A 20,472-nucleotide genomic window follows, 5' to 3' on the forward strand; every position below is an offset into this window, starting at 1 on the left:
CAATGAAACATTGATCTACTTGATAGAATATATCATCTGTTTCAGTTCGGATAATTAATGTGGTCATTTAAAGTACATGGTCACCTGATACCGATTTCTATAGGGACCTCAAGGGACCACTTCCAGAATATTATGCACTGCTTAAAATTCAAGACTGTATGTGAAAACTACAGTATTCTGACGATAACTTTGAGACTAAGCTGATATAGCCCCTTTCTAATTGTGTTCTATTTAGAAGTTGATGTTGGAATCTATTCCCCATCACAAAAACTTTTTTTCTGTCCAACACAGAATAGGCCACTTCTAGAACTCAACACATATCAAAATATTACCACCCCGCTAACAAGCAGAATGCTTCGTATCAGTCACACATTGATTCTCGACAACCGCCAAGAATCTGTTCTTACTCACTCAGCTGACTTCCACCCTTATCAAAAGGCATTCGACAGACGACGAACCCGCTTGGGATCATCCCCTTCGCTTTCGATTACTGGTCTCGGCGTGGTCGTCGTCGTCGTCGTCGTCGGGGCTGCCACACATAATTCGATTTTATTTAGCATGATTTGGCAACTTTTCACGAGAAGAGTTTTTTTTTCTGTGGAAACAGCTCCGACCTGGCAGTCTGTGGTCCACCCACTTCGGAGAGGACTTGGAAGAATTTGACGTCTCAGTCGTAGAGAGGCCATCGGAGACCATCGTCGGAGCAAGGTGAGATCCAATGAAGCCGCCGTCTCCTAATAACAACGACGGTCAACGGGACAGAGAACAGCTAAGGGAGAGAGCCAAAACCTTTTAGTGGATTAACACGAAACGTGCCGCGGCTAATGGCTGATGGCTGGTTATATTTGGATCAAACAATACTTTGTTATTAACAAGAGGCTCGGATGAATTGGTTGAGGCTTTCTTCGAGGTGATTCGCAGAGATTTCCAATTTTTGTTGAGGGTGCAATGTGATTTTGAGGTAAATTTGGAGCGCAGTCATTTTCTTCATACTGCGTACACTACCTCTTTTTATGATCACCTCTAAAAGACCAAAATAAGAATAAATAAGACCGTTTTAGTGAACAATCAAAATTTTCATTAGCTTGATAGCCGCTTGATGGTCCGCCAAGTTTGTAGCGAAACCTTCTGAAACTGCCATATATGATACATATTTATGTCGTTAGATGGCAACACTGTTCCATTAGATTCGAATAAATCAGAATCACAACAAGATAATAAACTTGACCATTCAATGATCATGAAGTAGATAACAACTACTAAAGTCGTATGTAGTCCAAAACATATCAAAAAACGGATAATACCTCTCGCGAGAGTATATTTTAATAACATTTCGATCTGAAGTCGCTTCAAGACGTCAAATTTGAATGTTAGGTGACTTAAATTGAAATAACACCATGCAGATTTAATGCCGTAGAGGGTAAATGATGAACAATTATTTGGATAGTTTGCAACACCGCCCGTTTAAATCATAAAAAACTCAATATATGGAGAATTCGAATGTTTAGCAAAATACGAGAGGGATGAGATTAATATAAAAAAATGACTGGCAGCAATGTATACGGTGTCTCAGAAAGTATGGGTACGACTTTACCATACTGCCCTTTCCAGACTAGTGCAGATAATACTCTGATTTTCACACATTTATTTCTTACACTTATCAAGAGCAGATTTTGGATTTTGTGCGATATTTTTCGCTATTCGTTCGTTGATGGTATTGCATTTCTAGAAACTCCTCTTATCAGTTTTGCACAAATCGTGTTATATCTGAGCGACTTTGTTGTACAAAATTTGAGGTAGGTCGTAATGTACGTAAAATAAAAAATCTGAAAAATGTATTTATGATTGCCGATACGATAAATGATCAGACTATCAATTATTCTAATGGAAATAAGAAACTTGTGAATATAAAACTAGAATCTATATGAATAAAAATGGTGTTTGTATTTCACGAAATGGCTTGAAAACGAATCTACGGGTTGACGTAAGTTTTACACTATTGCACTCGACAAGACCTGCGACGTGTTCGTGCGAGAATAATAGTTTGGGAAAGTCTCCGGAATAATCGAGAAATCGAGAGAAGATTAATGTGTCCTTTTAATGGGATATTACTTAACGTTTCACAAAAGCCTACTTGATGGCTAGACGAAGTTGGCCGGGACTACTAGTATAAAATAAAAATTCGATTTCAGCGGTGTTCGATTTATAAAAGGGTTAAAACCAAGTCCTTATATATAAGTCAAAACACATAAGATCTACAATTGGTATTGCCTATCCAAAAGTATAGATAATCAACATAAGTAAATCTGAAATGAATAATTTTTATTTATATTGAAAATACCTTAAAAGCTATTATTTTGTCAAGTTATCTTATGTGGAGAGAAAAAATAAGTGATTTTTTTGAATTTACCATTTTGGCAAATGTTTCTTACCAAATCCAAAAAAGAAATATTCTTGTGGAACATCTTAGATACAATATACTTGAACTCACAATATCGAAGGATTTTGATAAAAACATTCATTACTAGTCAAGTGCCAACAAAACACAAAAGTAGGGTCTGTGCTGGCTAGACAAGAATTGATTTTCTAAAGTAAAACATTTCAATGTTAAGGATTATATTATTTAACAAAATATCCCCAAATAATATTGAAGTAAAAATACAAAAATATGAGAACATGTATTTGTTTGAAAAAATGTTTGATTCTCGTTATCAAAGCCATACTTTCAGGACAGCCTATAGAAGTAAAATCAAAGAATTCTTTCCGATCTGATGGAACATGCAAATATTTATGCTAAAGAAACATTAAATAGAGTTTATATAATCTTCGTGATATTAAATGATGAAACTAAAAACTCAACGTCATTTACGTCTCTACCGTTACCCTGGATGTACTCTGAAAAGTACCTAAAACGGCCCTAAAACGCAATTTTAACAACTTCCTATTAAGATCTTCTTCGACGCTCTTAGACTTTCCCTGGAACACAATAGCTGGTGTAAAGGAGAGACTTTTGGCCCTCATAAGTACCCCTTAGGGATTAATCAAATAAGCAAAATTTTTCAATTTTAGGCCTCCTGCCTCCCCCAAGTAACAGCTTTCACATGGAAAATTTAAAAATTGTGTATGAACCATAGCACTACGGAAGACCCCCTCCCATCCCCTATTGCGTTACGTAACATTTGAACGATACCTTAGAGACTGTTACATTCTTTCTGACCTACGTAAACTGGTGTAAGATGGGGGTCATAATGACGAATAACGGTATTCAAGGAACATCAAAATTGTAGAAGATTCGGATTGTCTAGCTCAGTGGTCCTCAGCTTATATGCTTATGCGGGCCACTTAGGTGTTTTCAAAACATAGCGCGGGCCACAACGTATTTGAGATTATGTATTTTCAATGAGAATGCAAAAATATGAATCTTTTTCTATTAACATAAGTTTTGTGGTCCTTCAGTTATCTCTTGTAAAAGAAGGTCTTGACCAAAACAATACAGACGGTATTGTAAAGAAAATCAGACTCCTAATTTATACGGGTTGGAGATATATCTAGGCCCCCTGAATTCCTTCCTTAAATTTAAATACTTATGAATCTTGAAGATTACACTGCTTTAAAGGAACTAAAATTTTATCAATAAACCGATGGGCAGATTTTTCGCGAAGCGAGGAAATTTATAGGCACATAAAGATAATTTTAAACCCTTGGCTTATCTAAGATTTTTTGACTCAAGATATATTCAAGAGATACGGTCTCAGACAGATTTCTATATATCTCTAGGTTTGATAATACTCCGCTGCATGATCAGAGTTTGTAAGCATGCTCTAAACTAGCGTGCTCTCTTTGCCTCTTCGTAAGAGACAAAAAATATACTGAGCAGAGAGGCAATAAAAAATGAGCGAGGAAGACGCGACACAAAATCGGAGGAAAATTCCATAAAAATAAGAGTGAACTCCGCGAGGCCTGTTTTGTTTGGACGAGTCACTTAAGAGTTATCTTAAAGTGTCAGTAAGGGTGAGCATAGAAGCCTCATTTTTGCATCGAATTGGAGCTTCTGTCACTTAATTGGTTATCCTGAGCTGATAAATACAGCCGATATTCCATAAATTCCTATTGAAATCCTACAGGAAAATTTTTCATATAATAATGATCAACTTTCGAAAACATAGTTGCAAAGTTAAAAGAATATAAGCCTCGTTATTTCTTTTATGTAATACGCGGGCCATTTCACATTAACATTCAAAATGGGTTCGCGGGCCGCACAAAACCTTTACGAGGGCCGCATGCGGCCCGCGGGCCGCAGTTTGGTGACCACTGGTCTAGCTTATAGCTGGTTTGAGATATTACGCCATATGTGACACTACATTAGCAGTGCTGCCATCTAAGAACACATGGGAACTGGGTGTAAAATACGCCGTTGGGGTAAAACGCGCCACCAAATGCAGATAAGCAAGCATGTTTTCTCAATTGATTTATTAGCTCCAGAAAAATGAGAATGTATAGCTGTTTCTACTATTTGATGGAAAACATGTCTGTCTATCAGGTCATGACTAAAGAAGAGCCTACAACAATGACCTTCACAGCTAAAATCCTTCCTTTGCTGGCGCGTCATGCCCCCAGTTACCCTTACTTTTATACCCAAAATGAAACCATTGACACCTACTTGGTTAGTTAAGAAAACTTTTAGCAATCAATGTCGCTATCTTCGTATTCCTCAGAAATATTGATGTTCTTTTTTATATTCGAACAGTGGTGCCATTAACGTTATATGTAACAAAGTGTGACACTTAACACCTATTCGAATTGGTTACACTGCGGAACACGTTTTTGTCTCAAGCATCAAAATACCGCTTTTTACTTAATTAGGGACTGCTGAATCCATTGCACTTTTAAAATTCAAAAATATCGTAGCACGTCTTGTTTTTTAGATATTCACTGTTGAAAATACAATATATGACTATTTCAGCCAACTTGCATGCAAGTTTGCTAGCTTGTATGGCAATTTATTTGCTTTATTCAAACTTCACGTGCTTTTTTAATACTTATCATCAAAGTTCTTAATACTTTCGTTGGTTCAGAAAAGTATTGTATTTTGCCATAGAAGAGAAACAAAGAATTTTGTATGAAATTACTTGCAGACTTAAAAAAATCGATTTCATCTAAATTTTATCCTGCAGTTTCAACCAAACTGTAATTTTTGTTACGCTTTGTTTTCTTTTACACAATTTTCGATATTCAACTTCTTTTGAATATATTGTAGCAGTGTTGTCAGCATTAAAAATTATGTTCATATTAAACAATGATTGTATCGTTGGCAATTTGCTATCAGGCTATCTAATCATGAACCATTTAAGTTTATTTGTTCAGTTGTACCAGTGTTGCCAGTGCAAAAATATGTTTTTAGATTTTCCGAATGTACTTTATAACACAAATTGTGTGCTTGAACTCTGCTAAAGATTAACACAAATAACTAACAGAGTAATTGCTATTTGCCTGTTGACTGAATGTGCTCCAAATGTAGTAACACAAAACAATCGAAGGGTTTCTAGCAACTATTATCTATATAACTTCCTAGTAAGAAAAATCTTTATTCGCCATTTCTTGTAGAAAATCGAACGACTGACGAACGTATGCGAGTGTTCGTGAGTTCGAATGTCACTTAGCTCTATAGATGAATGCAGAAATGGCAGTTTTGGCAAATCAATTGTAGGTATTCTCCTAGAACACTGCTTACGCCTCGCTGGAGTTCCTTCGGTGTAGTTGCTGCTTTCCAATCTAGCAATTTTTGGCACACAATCTGTTCTTTATAACAACACCTAAGAAGTTGTGCAAAACGTTTATTTACTTAATTTAACTACAGCAAATTGAATTCGAGCTTAACTCAATGACGATTGGACTGTACAAACTGGACGCGTAAACAGAAAACGAACTCTCGATTACTTTTTCATATCGACGTAAGTAACATTCAAGCGGTTCTGAGACAATTATTTGAGAAGAATCACAACCTGTCTTCTAAAGCTGTGTTAAAATGAATCCCCTCAGTTACATATTATCTCCGTATACATCGCTTAAATTTTGCATACAATAAGCTTGCGTTAAAAAAACTCAGTAGTTTCTATTGATTCCAACAAAAATTGTGGGACAAAAAGATAAGCCGTTTTATTCAGTTACTTACGACATTTCAGTACCAGTGTAAAATCGGCTCAGGTAGTGTTTTGTTTTGATTCGTGCTTAAGGTGAAGATGAATCGAAGCCAAACCTAAAATATTCAAGAGCACGGATCTTGAGAACCAAACATCCGTTTGAGCTGAAAATTTAATCGATTGGTCACCACCAGCGAGTGACCAATCGATTAGGTTTTCAGCTCAAACGGATGTTTGGTTCTCCAGATCCGTGCTCTTGAAAATTTGATGTTTGGCTTCGACTTATCTTCACCTTAAGTCACTCTGACTCTCCATACAGCGGAGCAGTGAAAGTTATGATAAAGTTGCGAAAGTTGAACATCTTAGTTTCGTCGTTTTGTAAATCCAGAAAATTAAACAATCTAAAAGTGAAAAATCGAGTTGGTTCAGTGCGAAACGTGTAGAATTTCTTCTGCATAACATGCAAGATTAATAAAGAAAGTTTGTTTAACAACTACCGATACTTGTTGATAAACTTCCACTCGGCTGGTTAGCCGTAAACCACGATTCATAATTAAAAACAAGTAAAGTTTGTTTACTTTCTGACTTAAGGCTGTTTGAATAAGTTTTAGAAAGCTAACTACATCAATGTCTTTTCGTATATTATTCGTAGTATTGACCAGCCATGTCTTATAATGGAAGTGGTATAAAATTGAACAGGGGTGGTGAAATGAACACCGTGCCTGTTACAGAAGAAAAACAAATTCCAATGAATTGACGATTTAAAGCGAAAATCAAATGGTTCGGGTTGATATCAATTTATGTGAAAACATCAACAAAAATCAAGATTTTAGTAAAGCACGTTTAGAAATTAGAACTGACGTAACTTTTAGCTCGAAGGTCTTGAGATTTTTCTATCATTTGAATATCGTTATGATATGATGTCAGATCTGATACCTATAGATTTCTCTTTGAATGGGTTACAGTCATATATGAGCATATTTTCGGGAAGGCTATGGAAATTTTCCAAAATATAAATGTGTTTCTCACGTATTTTGTATGATGTCCATTTTACCCACAAAGTGCAGGTAAAATGAACATTTTCATCGTTTATCGCTAACGATAAAAAAATAAATAAATATAACCACCCCTTCCTTCTTTTCTAAGGATCCATTGTTCTGAACAATATGCCTCTTCTGCATTGGCGTAAATACGGGGGGGCTAGGGGGGTCTTAGTCCCCCCTAGAAAATTTCAAGCCCTCCCTAGAAACTTCAAATTCTCATGTTAACCATGTATGCTCAAGCCCCCTCTAGATTTGAGTTCAAGTTACGCTAATGCTCTTCTGTTGCTTCTAGTTCGCTCATAAAATTTGGCGACAAGTGTGGTGCGTTATAAAGACTGGAACGCGCAAAAATTGGTCAACTTCAAATTGACGTGTTTCTATTGAAATTGCATTAAATAAAACCTGAAATGCTGCATTAGAAAGCTGAGTGTATGTACAATGGTTGCTTTGATGAGTACTTATTTTTTGCTCTCCAGTTTTCAAAATAAAGTCCAATTAAGAAGAGCAGCTTGTCAAAATTTTGCTCGCGCAGCAAGAGAATCCGACGTTCTCACACTAAACTTATGTGAAGGCGGATTTCAAGCAGCAGGGAAGGTGGGCGAAATGTTCAAAACCATAAAACTTCAAAATTCCCGAAAAAACACCTTGGGCGGCATGCCACGTGTGGTCTAAAAAGTGACATTTTCATCACTATGGGAACCATCAATCAAGAGATCTTCGTCTAGGAGTGCCTCGAAAAGCGGCTGTTGCCATTCCTGAAGCAACCTTATAGACCTGTGTTGTTCTGGCCATGCTTGGCGAACTGTCACTATGAGAAAAAGGCAATCGAGTGATACGATGTGCATAACGTGGTTTTGGTACCCAAGACCATAACCCTTTCCTTCAATCGACAAATCATCTCAAACGGTTGGAAACCTCTGGCCCCACACTCACCCACAAATTCGGGCTGCCCCAGTTTCGTTCTGTTTTTCTGGGTTTCAAACGTCGTCTTTCGGCTGCCATGCTCCTTCTTCGGGAAGAAACCTATTTGTTTTAATGCGTCTATTAAGGTGGACCTGTAATTTCGCGGCGCGGGTGAACTCTCCCCTTATTCTCCACCGTTTGAAGGGGGGCATTCCCCAATACTACTACACAGCGTGGTCGTCCGCCTAATGGGATGACTGCTACGTATCTGTAGGGCCTTCGCACGATCGGCTTCCATTTAATCCGTTCAATTAAGCCAACACATATGGTTTTGGATAAACAGAAGTAAGCAAGTAGCTCCGGGTTAAATCGAATTATGACAGTTTGATTGTTTGGCTCGCGATGATGACGATGGTGGTGGTTGTGATGCCCAAGATGAAGATGGAGATTGGGGAGATCGCGAACCGCGAAACGATTTCGATTGACTCCTCTGACTGGATGGATGGATGGCGGGGAGGAAAGACGATTTCGGTGGCGCACTCCTTCACTTTTGATGTGTAGACAGTTTGACTTTGACATGGTTCTCTTCGAATGTGCCGCCGCCCGGATTGGCCGGTCGGCTGGCTAGTCGTCGCCGGAGTTTTTCGACGCGGGACCAGTTTAAGGCATGCATGACCGGCAGCCGGTACGATCGTGGTTCCCCAATGGCGACGCTGGTTTCACTCTAAAGTGGTAATTAGCTTCAATTAAGACATCAAGTCCCGAGCACCCACGATACTGGGTGAAGGGTGAAACGGTGGTGGGAGAAGGGCGGCTAATGGGTTCGATTGTGTGATGGATTCGTTTCGATGTTTTGGTCGCAGAAAGAAAGTTCGATTTGAATAAAAATAGATGAACTGGGAACACTGCTGTTAAAAATGCTCGTACAGGGTATCAACTTCCATGTAAGCGCGATGCCAGATGATTTATTTCAAATTCTACTATAATGCAAAAAAATGTCATCTTATTCTTTTATTTTTAGATTGCTAATCAATAATACGGAGAATAATATAATGTGTATGACCTCTCAGGTCTAAATGGGTTAAAATAAGAAAAGCTAAAATCATGCTATCAAAGACTTTCCGTTCACTAACCTCTCTCCCCTCTCTCTCTTCTCCGCAGCCTCCCGGATGTCCCCGCACTTGACGCCCCAGGTGTGCAGGCCGCACTTTCCCAGCCCGCTGTCCTGGTTCAACGAGTCCACGAAACCGTTCGCGGCCAGCGGCAGCTGGAGCAGTCCCTTCAGTTGTCCCCAGGACCCGCAAGAAACCAAACAGAGTCAGCTGCAAAGCAGTCAATCGGCCGCCGGTCAGCACCTGTTCTCGTTCCCGCCAACCCCGCCAAAGGACTCCACGCCGGACTCGGTGCAGACCACCCCGACGGAGTACCAGACCACCCTGAACAGCTTTATGCACCACAGCCAGACGTCGGCGTCCAGCGGGCTGAACGCGACCGGATCCGGCTCTAACAACAACAACTCCAGCCTATCGTCCCAGGCGGACAACTGCGGCATCGACGTGAAACCCTGCCTAACCGGAGGATCGCTCAGCGATCGGACCGGAGTGTCCGAGGTGGAACAGAACCAGCCAAAACATCGGGAAGGTACGAACGGCAATAGCAATAACAACAATAACAACAACAGCAGTTCCGGGTCCAGTGCCAATAGTCATGGGGGAAGTAGCGGAAGCAGTAGTAGTGCCACCAGTGGGGCGTACCACAACTCTGCCAACTCGTTCGGCATGTTCGACCAGACGCACGGCAGCGGCGGGTATGACCACACCGGGGGCTACGGGTTCCACCAGAGTGGCGGCCACGGGATCGGAGGAGGTGGCGGTGGTGGAGGCGGCGGCGGGGGTCTCGGTAGCAATGGGGGATCGTACCAGCAGAGCTCCCGGCCGCCGCTCATGAACAGCTCCCACATCAAGGCGCAACGGGCCAAAGCGAAATCCAGTGCCGGTAAGATATGGACACGGTGTGGGGATGCTTTTGTTTCCTTAGTTTTGTTTTTAACTGTATTGGTTTTCGGTTGGTTATTGCTTAGGTCTTTTGTTGAGCGACGATGGGTGCCATTGGGGCTAACTTCGCAGCGTCAATAGATGACAGAAAAACCACTGCGAAGTTAGCCCTTGTGGCAGCCATTACCGCTCGTTGAGCTGTGCATACAGTGAACGTGTGAATCAAGCATTTTTGATCATAAGATTGCCTTACAAATTCCAGAATCAAATAACATAAATTCATAAACTTTGACAATAGTTGGAGCATTGTGACAAGTCATATAAGCAAGATAGGGAGGAGTATCATTGTTCTAATCCTATATTTACTACATGTCAAAACTACCTAAAAGTGTCAAAGTTTTCGAGTTTAGGTTTCATGATGTAATAAATAATTTATGGTTGGCAACGAGTGTCTACTATTTCTTTCAAACACACTTAAGTAAGAAATGTTTGGTCATTCTTTCAAACACACTTAACTAAGAAATGTTTGATTCACAGCGCATTATAAGCTTTTCAATTACAACCAATTTTAACTGTATTTATGAGTATTATAATCTTTGTATATGTTTATTTTTGTATAAAGTGTACACTAAAGCACTTAGACATTTTGGTTTTATTCGTTTGATGAATTAGAAATACACTTATCATAAAGCTACTGCACTGCTGTTGCACTTGTAACACATTATTCTGTATAATGGTTTTATAAACATTCGTTTGACTTGTTTATAGAGCTCTCGATGAAACAGCTGATTTGAAACGTCTTGTGTAAAGGCCTATTATTGCAGTTTTTACTGAAGTGGGCTTCGTAGCCGTGCGGTTTGTGTCACCAGGCATTTAGCCGCATCGTGTTAAGGAGTGTGGGTTCGATTCCCGCCTCAGGCTGGTAAACTTTTCGTGAGAAATGTTTTCCGACTGTGCCACTGGGCGTTGCATGCTAGTCCGTTGTCTAGTGTGGTGCTTCCTTTAAAGGGCATAAATGCCTACTGGAAGCATTAACGTGTCAGTGTCTTTTTTAAGTTCTCATTTGTAGAGTTCTCCGAACAGTGCTGTATTACAAGTCGTACAAGCTAGCAGTAAGCATTTGTAGTTCTTTCATTTATTTCACCCTATAATTTCGTTATCCAATCAGTTATTTACCGTTATTATTTAACGCACATCGTGTCTATATCTGTGTGTCAAATGCAACCAAATATGTAACACTACACTCGTGAATCTTTGTTGTGAAACGTGCTCAGGCAAATAGATTTTCCGAGGGTCAACACGCCCCAGTAGTTGTTAGTTAGTTGCTTTTCAGCTTTCAGCACCGATCTTGCTTTACAGAGTAGGTACTTACCCGAATATACCGGTTGTCTGAGTGGTTGTATCATACACCGAGCCGAGCGCCAACTGCAGTGGCACACGTGCAGTCGATGTCGTAATGCTTGCACCTGACGCGAATGAGTGGTCACAAATGCGATGGAAACGTGTCTACGACGTTTCGGTGGGCCGCGTTTTACTATTCAGGTCTCCCAGGTACAAATTTTGATGAAGCTTTCCAAAGCTTTTGGAGATGATTTCCCGAGTTTCTGGAAAAACTTTCCGAAGGTTTTCAAAGTTTCTTGATAAGCTTTCCGAAGTTTCTAAAGCTTCAAGAGAAGCTTTCCAAAGCTTCTGGAGAAGATTCCAACGCTTTCCGAAGATTGTGGAGAAGCTTTCCAAAGATTCGGAGAAGCTTTTCGAAGCTTCTAAAGAAGCTTTTCATAGCATCTGGAGAAGCTATTTGAAGAAGCTTCAATTTGTAGCTTCTAGAGATGCTTTCCGAAGCTTTTCGAAGCTTTCCTATTTTTCTGGAGCAGCTTTCCGAATCACTTTGAGATGCTTCCCGATTCTTCTGAAGAAGCTCTCTGAAGCATCTGGAGATACTTTTCAAAGCTTATAGAGAAATTTTCTGGAGCTTCTGGAGAAGCTATCCAAAGCTTCTGGAGAAGCTTTCCAAAGCATCTGGAGAAGCTTTCCTAAACTTCTGGAGAAGCTTTCCGCAGCTTCTGAGAAAACTTACCGAAGCTTCCGGGGAAGCTTATCGAAGCTTTTGGAGAAACTTACGAAGCTTTCCAAAGCTTCTGGATAAACTTTCCAAAGCTTTTCGAGAAGCTCCCCAAAGCTTCTGGAGAAGCTTTCCGAAGCTTCTAGAGATGCCCTCGTAAACTTAGCCTATCGAGAAGCTGCTCCAGAAACTTTTCGAATCTTTTGGAAAGCTTTCCGAAGCTCCTGGAGAAAGCTTTCCCAAAACTTCTGGAGAAGCTTTCCGAAGCTTCTGGAAAAGCTTTCCGAAGCTTCTGGAGCAATTTCCCGAAACTTCCGAAGAAGCTTTCCGAAGCTCCTAATGAAGTTTTTCGGTGCTTCTAGAAAAGCATTACGAAGCTTCTAAAGAAGCTTTTCGAAGCTTGTGAAGAAGCTTTTTAGAGCTTCTGGAGCAACTTTCCGAAGCTTCCGGAGAAGCTTCTGTAAAAATTTATCGAAGCTTCTGGAGAAGCTTCTTTTCGGAGTTTCTGGAGAAGCTTTCCAAAGCTTCTGGAGAAGCTTTCCGAAGCTTCTGGAGAAGCTTTTCGAAGCTTCTGGAGAAGCTTTTCGAAGCTTCAAGAGAAGCTTACCGAAGCTTTTGAAGAAGGTTTCCGAAGCTTCTGAAGAAGTTTTATGAAAATTCTGGAGAAGCTTTCCGCAGCTTCTGGAAAAGCTTTCCGCAGCTTCTGGAGAAGCATTCCGCAGCTTTCTGAAGCTTCAGGAGATGTTTTCTGAAGCTTCTGGAGAACCTTTTTGAAGCTTTCTGAAGCTTCAGGAGAAGCTTTCTGAAGCTTTCTGAAGCTTCAGGAGAAGCTTTCTGAAGCATTCTGAAGCTTCAGGAGAAGCTTTCTGAAGCTTTCTGAATCTTTAGGAGAAGCTTTCTGAAGCTTCAGGAGAAGCTTTCCAATGCTTCAGGAGAAGCTTTCTGAAGTTTCAGGAGAAGCTTTCTGAAGCTTCAGGAGAAGCTTTCTGGATATGCTTTCCGATGCCTCGGGAGAAGCTTTCCGAAGCATCTGGAGAAGCTTTCCGAAGCTTCTGAAGAAGCTTCCGGAAGAACTTACCGAAGATGATTGATGCTTCAGGAGAAGCTTCCTAAAGCTTCAGGAGAAGCTTTCTGAAGCTTTAGGAGAAGTTTTCCGAATCTTCTAGAGAAACTTTCCGAAGCTTCTGGAGAAGCTTTCCGAAGCTTTTGGAGAAGCTTTCCGAAGCGTATGGAGAAGCTTTCCGAAGCTTCCGGAGAAGCTTTCCAAATCTTCTGGATTAGCTTTCCACAGCTTCTAGGGAAGGTTTCCGAAACATCTGCAGAAGCTTTTCAAAACATCTGGAGAAGCTTTCTGAATCTACTGAAGAAGCTTTTTGAAGCTTCAGGAGAAGCTTTCCGAAGCTTCTGGAGAAGCTTTCCGAAGCTTCTGGAGAAGCTTTCCGAAGCTTCTGGAGAAGCTTTCCGAAGCTTCTGGAGAAGCTTTCCGAAGCTTCTGGAGAAGCTTTCCGAAGCTTCTGGAGAAGCTTTCCGAAGCTTCTGGAGAAGCTTTCCGAAGCTTTCCGAAGCTTCTGGAGAAGCTTTCCGATGCTTTAGGAGAAGCTTTCTGAAGCTTCAGGAGAAGCTTTCCAATGCTTCTGGAGAAGCTTTCCCAAGCTTCTGGAGAAGCTTTCCCAAGCTTCTGGAGATGCTTTCCGAATCTTCTGGAAAAGCTTTCCAAACCTTCCAAACCTCTCCAAAGCTTCTGGAGAAGTTTTTTTAAGGTTAACGACAAGCTTTCTAAACCTTCTGGAGTAGTTTTCCGAAGCATTTGGAGATACTTTCAGAGCAGAAACCTCAGGAAATGCCTTAGAAAGCCTCTGGGGATGCTTTCAAAGCTTCTGGAAAAACTTTCCAAAGCTCATACAGAACTTTTCGAAGCATCTAGAGCTTCATAGCTTCTAGAGAAGCAACCCGAAAGAAGGTCACGAATGTTTCTGGAATAAGAGACAACTTCCGTTGGATCTACTTACACTTCATGCTCTAATCGATAGTATTATTATAATCCGTAACAACTTTTCAAGCCCTTTTAAGCCTGTTTTAATCAGCTGCTCTCGTTGGGAATCGTTAACAGCTTCTACTTGAAATTGGTAATGGACTATGTTTGGAAAATTTAGTATTGGAAATACTCACATGCAGCTGCTATCTGAAATTGAAAGGCCTACCATTGAAAATTATCAGAAGCTTTCACTTGAAGTTGACAACAGCTAAATCCATTATATCCGAAGATTTTTCTCAGCTATGGAACTTTGAGTATTTGAACTAGTTCTAAGAGCCAGAATCAAATAAAAGCTTCATCTAGCTAGGTGCGAAACGACTCACATATTTTTTTTCTTTGAAATCAACGGCAACAGTAGCTTGCTAATGTCCAATAAATACTATAAAAGCATATTTCTATTGAATCGAATAAAAATCTACATCTTCTACCTATGAAATAGCAGAGCAGCAACTTCTTCTGGACCCGGAAACATCTTCCCTTTAGAAGAATGCCTCCTCCCTTCATAGAAAAGGCATCAGCATTGAACAAAGGTTGATCTTTACAACCAAACACATCAGAAGGTAACTCAGATCATGTCAAGTTGGCATCATATTCACTCATTTAAACCAGCCCCAAGACAATTTCCTTAAAGAGGACATCCCTACTGCATTATCTCTATAAACATCCAGAGGTGCTGCGTACTTCAGCACTGGAGTAGACTTTAAGCCCAATTATTTTGACAAGCCCATCTGGCCCTCTGTCATCATAGCAGATGCTGTCTTCATACATGCCGATAATATCAGTATTTTTCACGTTTATGGCCTTCAGAAACGCAAAAATAGTTGCTTTTGAGTACTCTGAAATCTCTGAGGTTTCCTAGGGTAGGTGTTCGGCGCATTACCTTTGCTGAGCCATCATGCCATCCATAACGCAACACGATGCTCTTTACAAAAATCTTCGGTGCGAGTTTACGTTATGCGAAGCTGTGAAGATTCAGTACTCAAAGGTGCATATGTCCGGAATTCAATGGAATCCATATCAAAAAATCCCTGTCTGGGATTCAACAGAATCCCTTTATGGGATTGGACAGAATCCTTGTGCTAAATTTAACGGAACCTTGTCCGGCTTTCGACGGAATATCTATATGAGATTGGACAGTATCCGTGTAAGCAATTCGATATAATACCTGTGCGGAATTTCAATTTGACAGAATCTCTGGACGGAATGCGGCAAAATCTCTGTATGCGGTTTAACGATATCCCTCTCGACTTGTCTATGATACGATGGAATCCCTGAATATTGATTGGTGTCAATCCGTTGTTCAATGGAACCTTTTACCGGGGTTTGACACAATCCCTGTCTGGGATTGGACAGAATCCTTGTATGTGATTCAATGAAATCCTTGTCCGAGATTCGATGGACTCCTGATGGAATCGCTGTCAAGGATTCTACGAAATCTCTGTCCAGGATTCGACAGAATCTTCTTCCGGGATTCAACGGAATCTCTATGTGGAATTCGACGGAGTCCCTACCCGGGATTTGATGGAATCCCTGACCGGGATAGGTCAGTATTCTTGTCTGGGATTGGACAAAAACCCTGTCTGTGATTCAATGAAATCCTTGCCCGATATACTATGGACTCCCTGTCTGGGATTCGACGGAATCCCTCTTCAGGTTTCGATGGAACCAAGGAAATCTCTGTCCAGGATTCGATGGAGTCTCCGTGCGGGATTGAACGAAATCCCTGCCCAGAATTCGACGAGATTCCATTCCGGAATTCGACGTAATCCCTATCTGGGATTCGATCAAATCCCTGTACGGGATTCTACGGATTCCTTGTCTGGGATTCGACAGAATCACTGTCCACGATTCCACTTGATGACACATCGTAAGATTTGATTACAAAATAGATATTTGTATCATAACCTACCCTCGTGAACTACAATCTTGTTATTGATCTTAAAAGATAAATGTATCATCCTACTTCATAATCTAATCAAGCTCTGATTTAACTTCTATCTCGTTTAAAACCACACCTGAACGCCTTAACTGTTGTAACACCACATTCTTGTACTCACAATTGTAACCTTCACATCGCATCACTGTCGTCGTCGTTCTAATGCTGTCGACCTTGACCCATTATCGAATTGTGCAATTTCTTGCCCAAAATCTAACGCCACCTCTGCGCACCCTAAATTGACCTGTTTCGTATTTATGTTTTTCTCTCTCTCTCTCTCTTTCCGCAGAAGGCCGAGAGTGCGTCAACTGCGGTGCCACCTCGACGCCCCTATGGCGACGGGACGCCACCGGTCACTACCTGTGCAATGCCTGCGGGCTGTACTACAAGATGAACGGCCAGAACCGGCCGTTGATCAAACCGAAGCGGAAACCAGTTACCGTAAGTATGCGACGCATAGCGTAGAGAGACGCGGGAATGGAGATTTGCGTTTTTGGCTTTCGGGGAGGGGCCCTAGGGATGCCCGGAAAAGGGGGGTAGAAGTCGAACGACTTGAGTGAATTTCCTAATCGTAGATTGCATTCATGCAGCTAGAGCCAGACGGAATTCCATAGAATTCGATCAAAAAGGAACGACTCGGTATACTTAAGAGTCTTAGACACTTCTTCCTTCGAATCCCGAGCAATGATTCAGTATAATACCAGGATATTTCATGGGCAAGGATTCTGTCGAATCTTGGACAGGGGTTTCCGTCAAAACCCCGACAGGGATTTCGTCTAATCCCGTGTAATAAATCTTTTGAAAAAGTTGATTGACAGTGACAAACACTCGATTTAGATAATCTAAACGCGTATTTAGGCTGTTCGATTATCGTTATTGCGCCGAAAGTTCGTAGACAAGCATTGCGGAAGTCTCGTTAGCAGCCGGTCCCAACATTTTTGTGCAAAAATAAAAGCGTTAAATTTATGAACCTCGATATCGCGCAGCTGCTGAACTCTCCACCCAAAGCCATGTGTGAGAAATGTTCCATCGAACGCGCACCGTTTCCCACAATCAGCCCTACAAGTGGGAAGGTACGTGACTTTCGGCCAGAAAACCGCCACTTGACACGAGATGCTGCTCGGTTTCACCCCCCTATGTGAATGTCTGCTGGCTGGGCTCTCTACACTATGGAATGTCTGATCCGGTGAGAATTGGAAAGCCGTCAAGGGAAGTCTCGTGTGCCTAACCTTACAAAACAGTACTTGAACGCGAATCTCCAATCCCCGAGAACCGAGTGCGAGTGGTGCACTTTTTACGCGACCAAAATGTAATTAAAATTGTCTCACTTGTCTGTATTTTCTTCTTTTCTTTTTTGTTTTCTTGACGACGACGACGACAGTCCCAGCAGAGTGCTGCCCGGCGGGCGGGAACATCTTGCGCCAACTGCAAAACGACAACCACTTCGCTGTGGAGGAGGAACCAAAGCGGAGAACCAGTTTGCAATGCCTGTGGATTGTACTACAAGTTGCATAATGTGAGTATGCGTTTTCGATATGCCCCGTTTAATGTTGGTCGTGGGTAGGGTAGGTGCGCCAGTATTCGCCACGCTAAGATTTTTTATAAGATCAATTCTAATATTTTCGAATACTGTCAATATGTTAAATGGAAGCTTTCAATAAAAACAACTGATTATGCCAATTTGCTTCATAAACCAGTATATAACCGAGGGTGACGAATACTGGTTCTATGACAATTACCGGTGCATCAACCCTAGTTGAGTTACATTCTTCAACTGCGGGGACGGGATCTGGTTCGGGCCGGTGATCGTCGTCGCGATATCTTCCGCGGAGCGTCCTCGAAATATTTCGCCATTAGCGGATTTTGTGTTGACGAAGGTCGTTCGAAGTGCAGCTGTGAGTGAGTGAGCAAGCGCGCTGCGCACACTCATTAGCCTGTGGACGTTGATGATTCAAATCAGCAATTGCTGTTCGGAGCAATTTCGCTTCAGGTGGGTTGTGCAGCTGTTTGGGGAATGGTTGTTTGGAATGTGGCATCGCCATTCTGTGCCTAGAGACAGGAATTTATAGCGTCACCTGGCAAACAAAGTCAACCAGTTTTTTTTATCTATGACAAAATCATTGTTTTCGTTTTTGTATATTTTATTGATGAATTTCTCTGCTGGGATAGCTCTTAAGCAGATCTTCAAATAAGTCAAGAGTAAGTGGGTTTATTTGCAGCTGACTCAAGCTGGAAGCTTTTGAATTGATCTTTGAACAAGAATAAAACTAACCATTACCAAGTTTATGACGCACTAATGGCATACTTCAAGGCCTTCAATGTATACTCCTAGGCATTTGATTATTGTTCAAAGATAAACCTATGATTAACTGCCTTAACGCACCTTAAAGTATGCACAAAACTCCCTGAAGTATGCAACAAATAAGAAAAACACTCAGAATTGATGAACATTATTCACGATAAATGATTAAGATGCACATGCACGAGGCCAAACCTTGAACTTTCAAGAGCATCCATCTGTTTAACGAAACATCCCTTACTGGTGAAAATTTGATCATTAGTTACTCGCTAGTGACGAACAATCTTCAGATCTGATTTTCAGCGCAATCTTTTACTCTTATAGACTTGTATTTCTAGCGATTCGAGATGTGGCTTCGATCCATCTTCTCCGCAAGCCGAACTTATAATCGTCTTCATCGTTAGAGCAAATTAATCATAATTTTAAAATAAAAAATCTGATAAATTTTATCTCTGATCACTAACACTTGACACTTCAGAATTTGTTTTAGAACACAAGGTTTCCTTAGGTTAAGCAGCCTTCTTGAATACTTAATGAGATATTTGGTAGACCGAAAGGTTTCAAACATTTATCTAACCTCAATTTACGAAGTCTATTTTTACGTAAATTCATTTTATCGATAAATTTCCCTGCTTCAGTGATAGTTTTCAAGTAACTTATCACTTGAAAACTATCCCTGGAGCTGAGAAATTTATCGATTGAATGAACTTAAGTAAAAATAGACTTCGTAAAATGAGGTTAAACAAGTCTTTGAAACCTTTTGAATAATTGAAAAATTCATGATCAATAGTTAAATTAATTGAAGCTGGCTCATACAGGAAGCATTTGAATTGGTCTTCATCATGAATAAATCTTACCTTTATCAAACCTTTAACGCATTCATCGCATATCGTATGCATTAAGGCTTTTATTGCATATTTCAAAACTTTTGTAGCACATTTTAAATATGTATTGTTTGTTTTAAGTGATAAATCATTTAGTTACAAAGATGATTGAATGTCTCAAAGTATGCACCGAGCTTCTTTAAGTATTCAGCAATTTTGTCAGATCTATCAGATTACTTGAATCTAAAATGGAGACTTTTGTAGATTAAGAAGCGTTAATGATTACTCAAATTTCAAATTTTCAATCATCCGGAAACGGCTGTGAGAAGGCATTCTTCCAAGTTCTTAATATTTCAAAGCTGGGTTATTCTATCCTAGTACCGAAAAGATAACATTGAACATGAAGGACTACTACAGAGGTTTCTTGATATTAGAGCTCACTCGGAATTATCATCAGAAACCTCTCAGGATACTCATAAGAATGGTTTCAATATTCTCATCCGATTCCTTTATGGATTATCATAAGAATCTTCTCTGTCATCAAAATCCTTTCAAGAATCAGGATCCTCAGAATAAGTCAGAATTATGATGAGAATCCCACATCCTGATGAGAATCCTCCAAATATTTTCATCAGATTCCTCTCAGGGTTAACTCCAAAATCCTTTCATGATTCATATCAGAATCCACTCAGAATTCACTTCACAAAATATTATATTTTATATATTCTATATACGACTCTATTGTTCTGTATAATTACTCAGGAATTTCATTGTCATTTTACAAAATTTAAGGAATTTCTATAACGGTGAAGCCACAGGTAGATGTTCCTCACGTAACATTTGTCCTGAACTGTGAAGCTCTGTTCCAATATTTTATGAGAATTCTTCCGCAGTAGTATTTCGGGGACCCAAATTTCTGTTTTACTTTTCATCACAAACGTCATTACTAAAAATGTACAGATTATTAACAATTTTCAAGCCCAGGAACAGCTTGAAAAAGATGTTTGAAAAATGTTGGTGTCATAACAACATGGCATTGTCCAACTGAAAGTAGTGATGATGATGATGATTTGGTTCTAACATCTATTGTTGCAAGACATCTGCTTATAGAACAGGAATAATCAGAAATGCGATTTAATCACGATTGTACAGTTGTTTGTGAGCAGTCAGTCTCCTGTATGAAGAGCCAAAAATGGATGTGCGGATCTGCAAGCAGAGACATTTGCACGAAACCCA

General features: G+C 40.4%; 1 protein-coding gene across 2 annotated transcripts in view; it reads left to right on the plus strand.

The window, feature by feature from the left end:
• Positions 1-20,472, plus strand: part of LOC5568915 (GATA-binding factor C) — a 62,110-nt gene that overhangs the window by 22,735 nt on the left and 18,903 nt on the right. Inside the window, exons 2-4 of one of the 2 annotated variants that reach the window (XM_021837729.1) lie at positions 9,248-10,081; positions 16,403-16,554; positions 17,495-17,629. In XM_021837729.1, coding sequence (XP_021693421.1) covers positions 9,248-10,081; positions 16,403-16,554; positions 17,495-17,629 — 1,121 coding nt within the window. The remainder of the gene's footprint in view (positions 1-9,247; positions 10,082-16,402; positions 16,555-17,494; positions 17,630-20,472) is intronic. The other variant, XM_021837730.1, reaches the window with a different exon arrangement.

This window comes from Aedes aegypti, chromosome 1, assembly GCF_002204515.2.
Source record: "Aedes aegypti strain LVP_AGWG chromosome 1, AaegL5.0 Primary Assembly, whole genome shotgun sequence".
Classification (NCBI taxonomy): domain Eukaryota; kingdom Metazoa; phylum Arthropoda; class Insecta; order Diptera; family Culicidae; genus Aedes; species Aedes aegypti.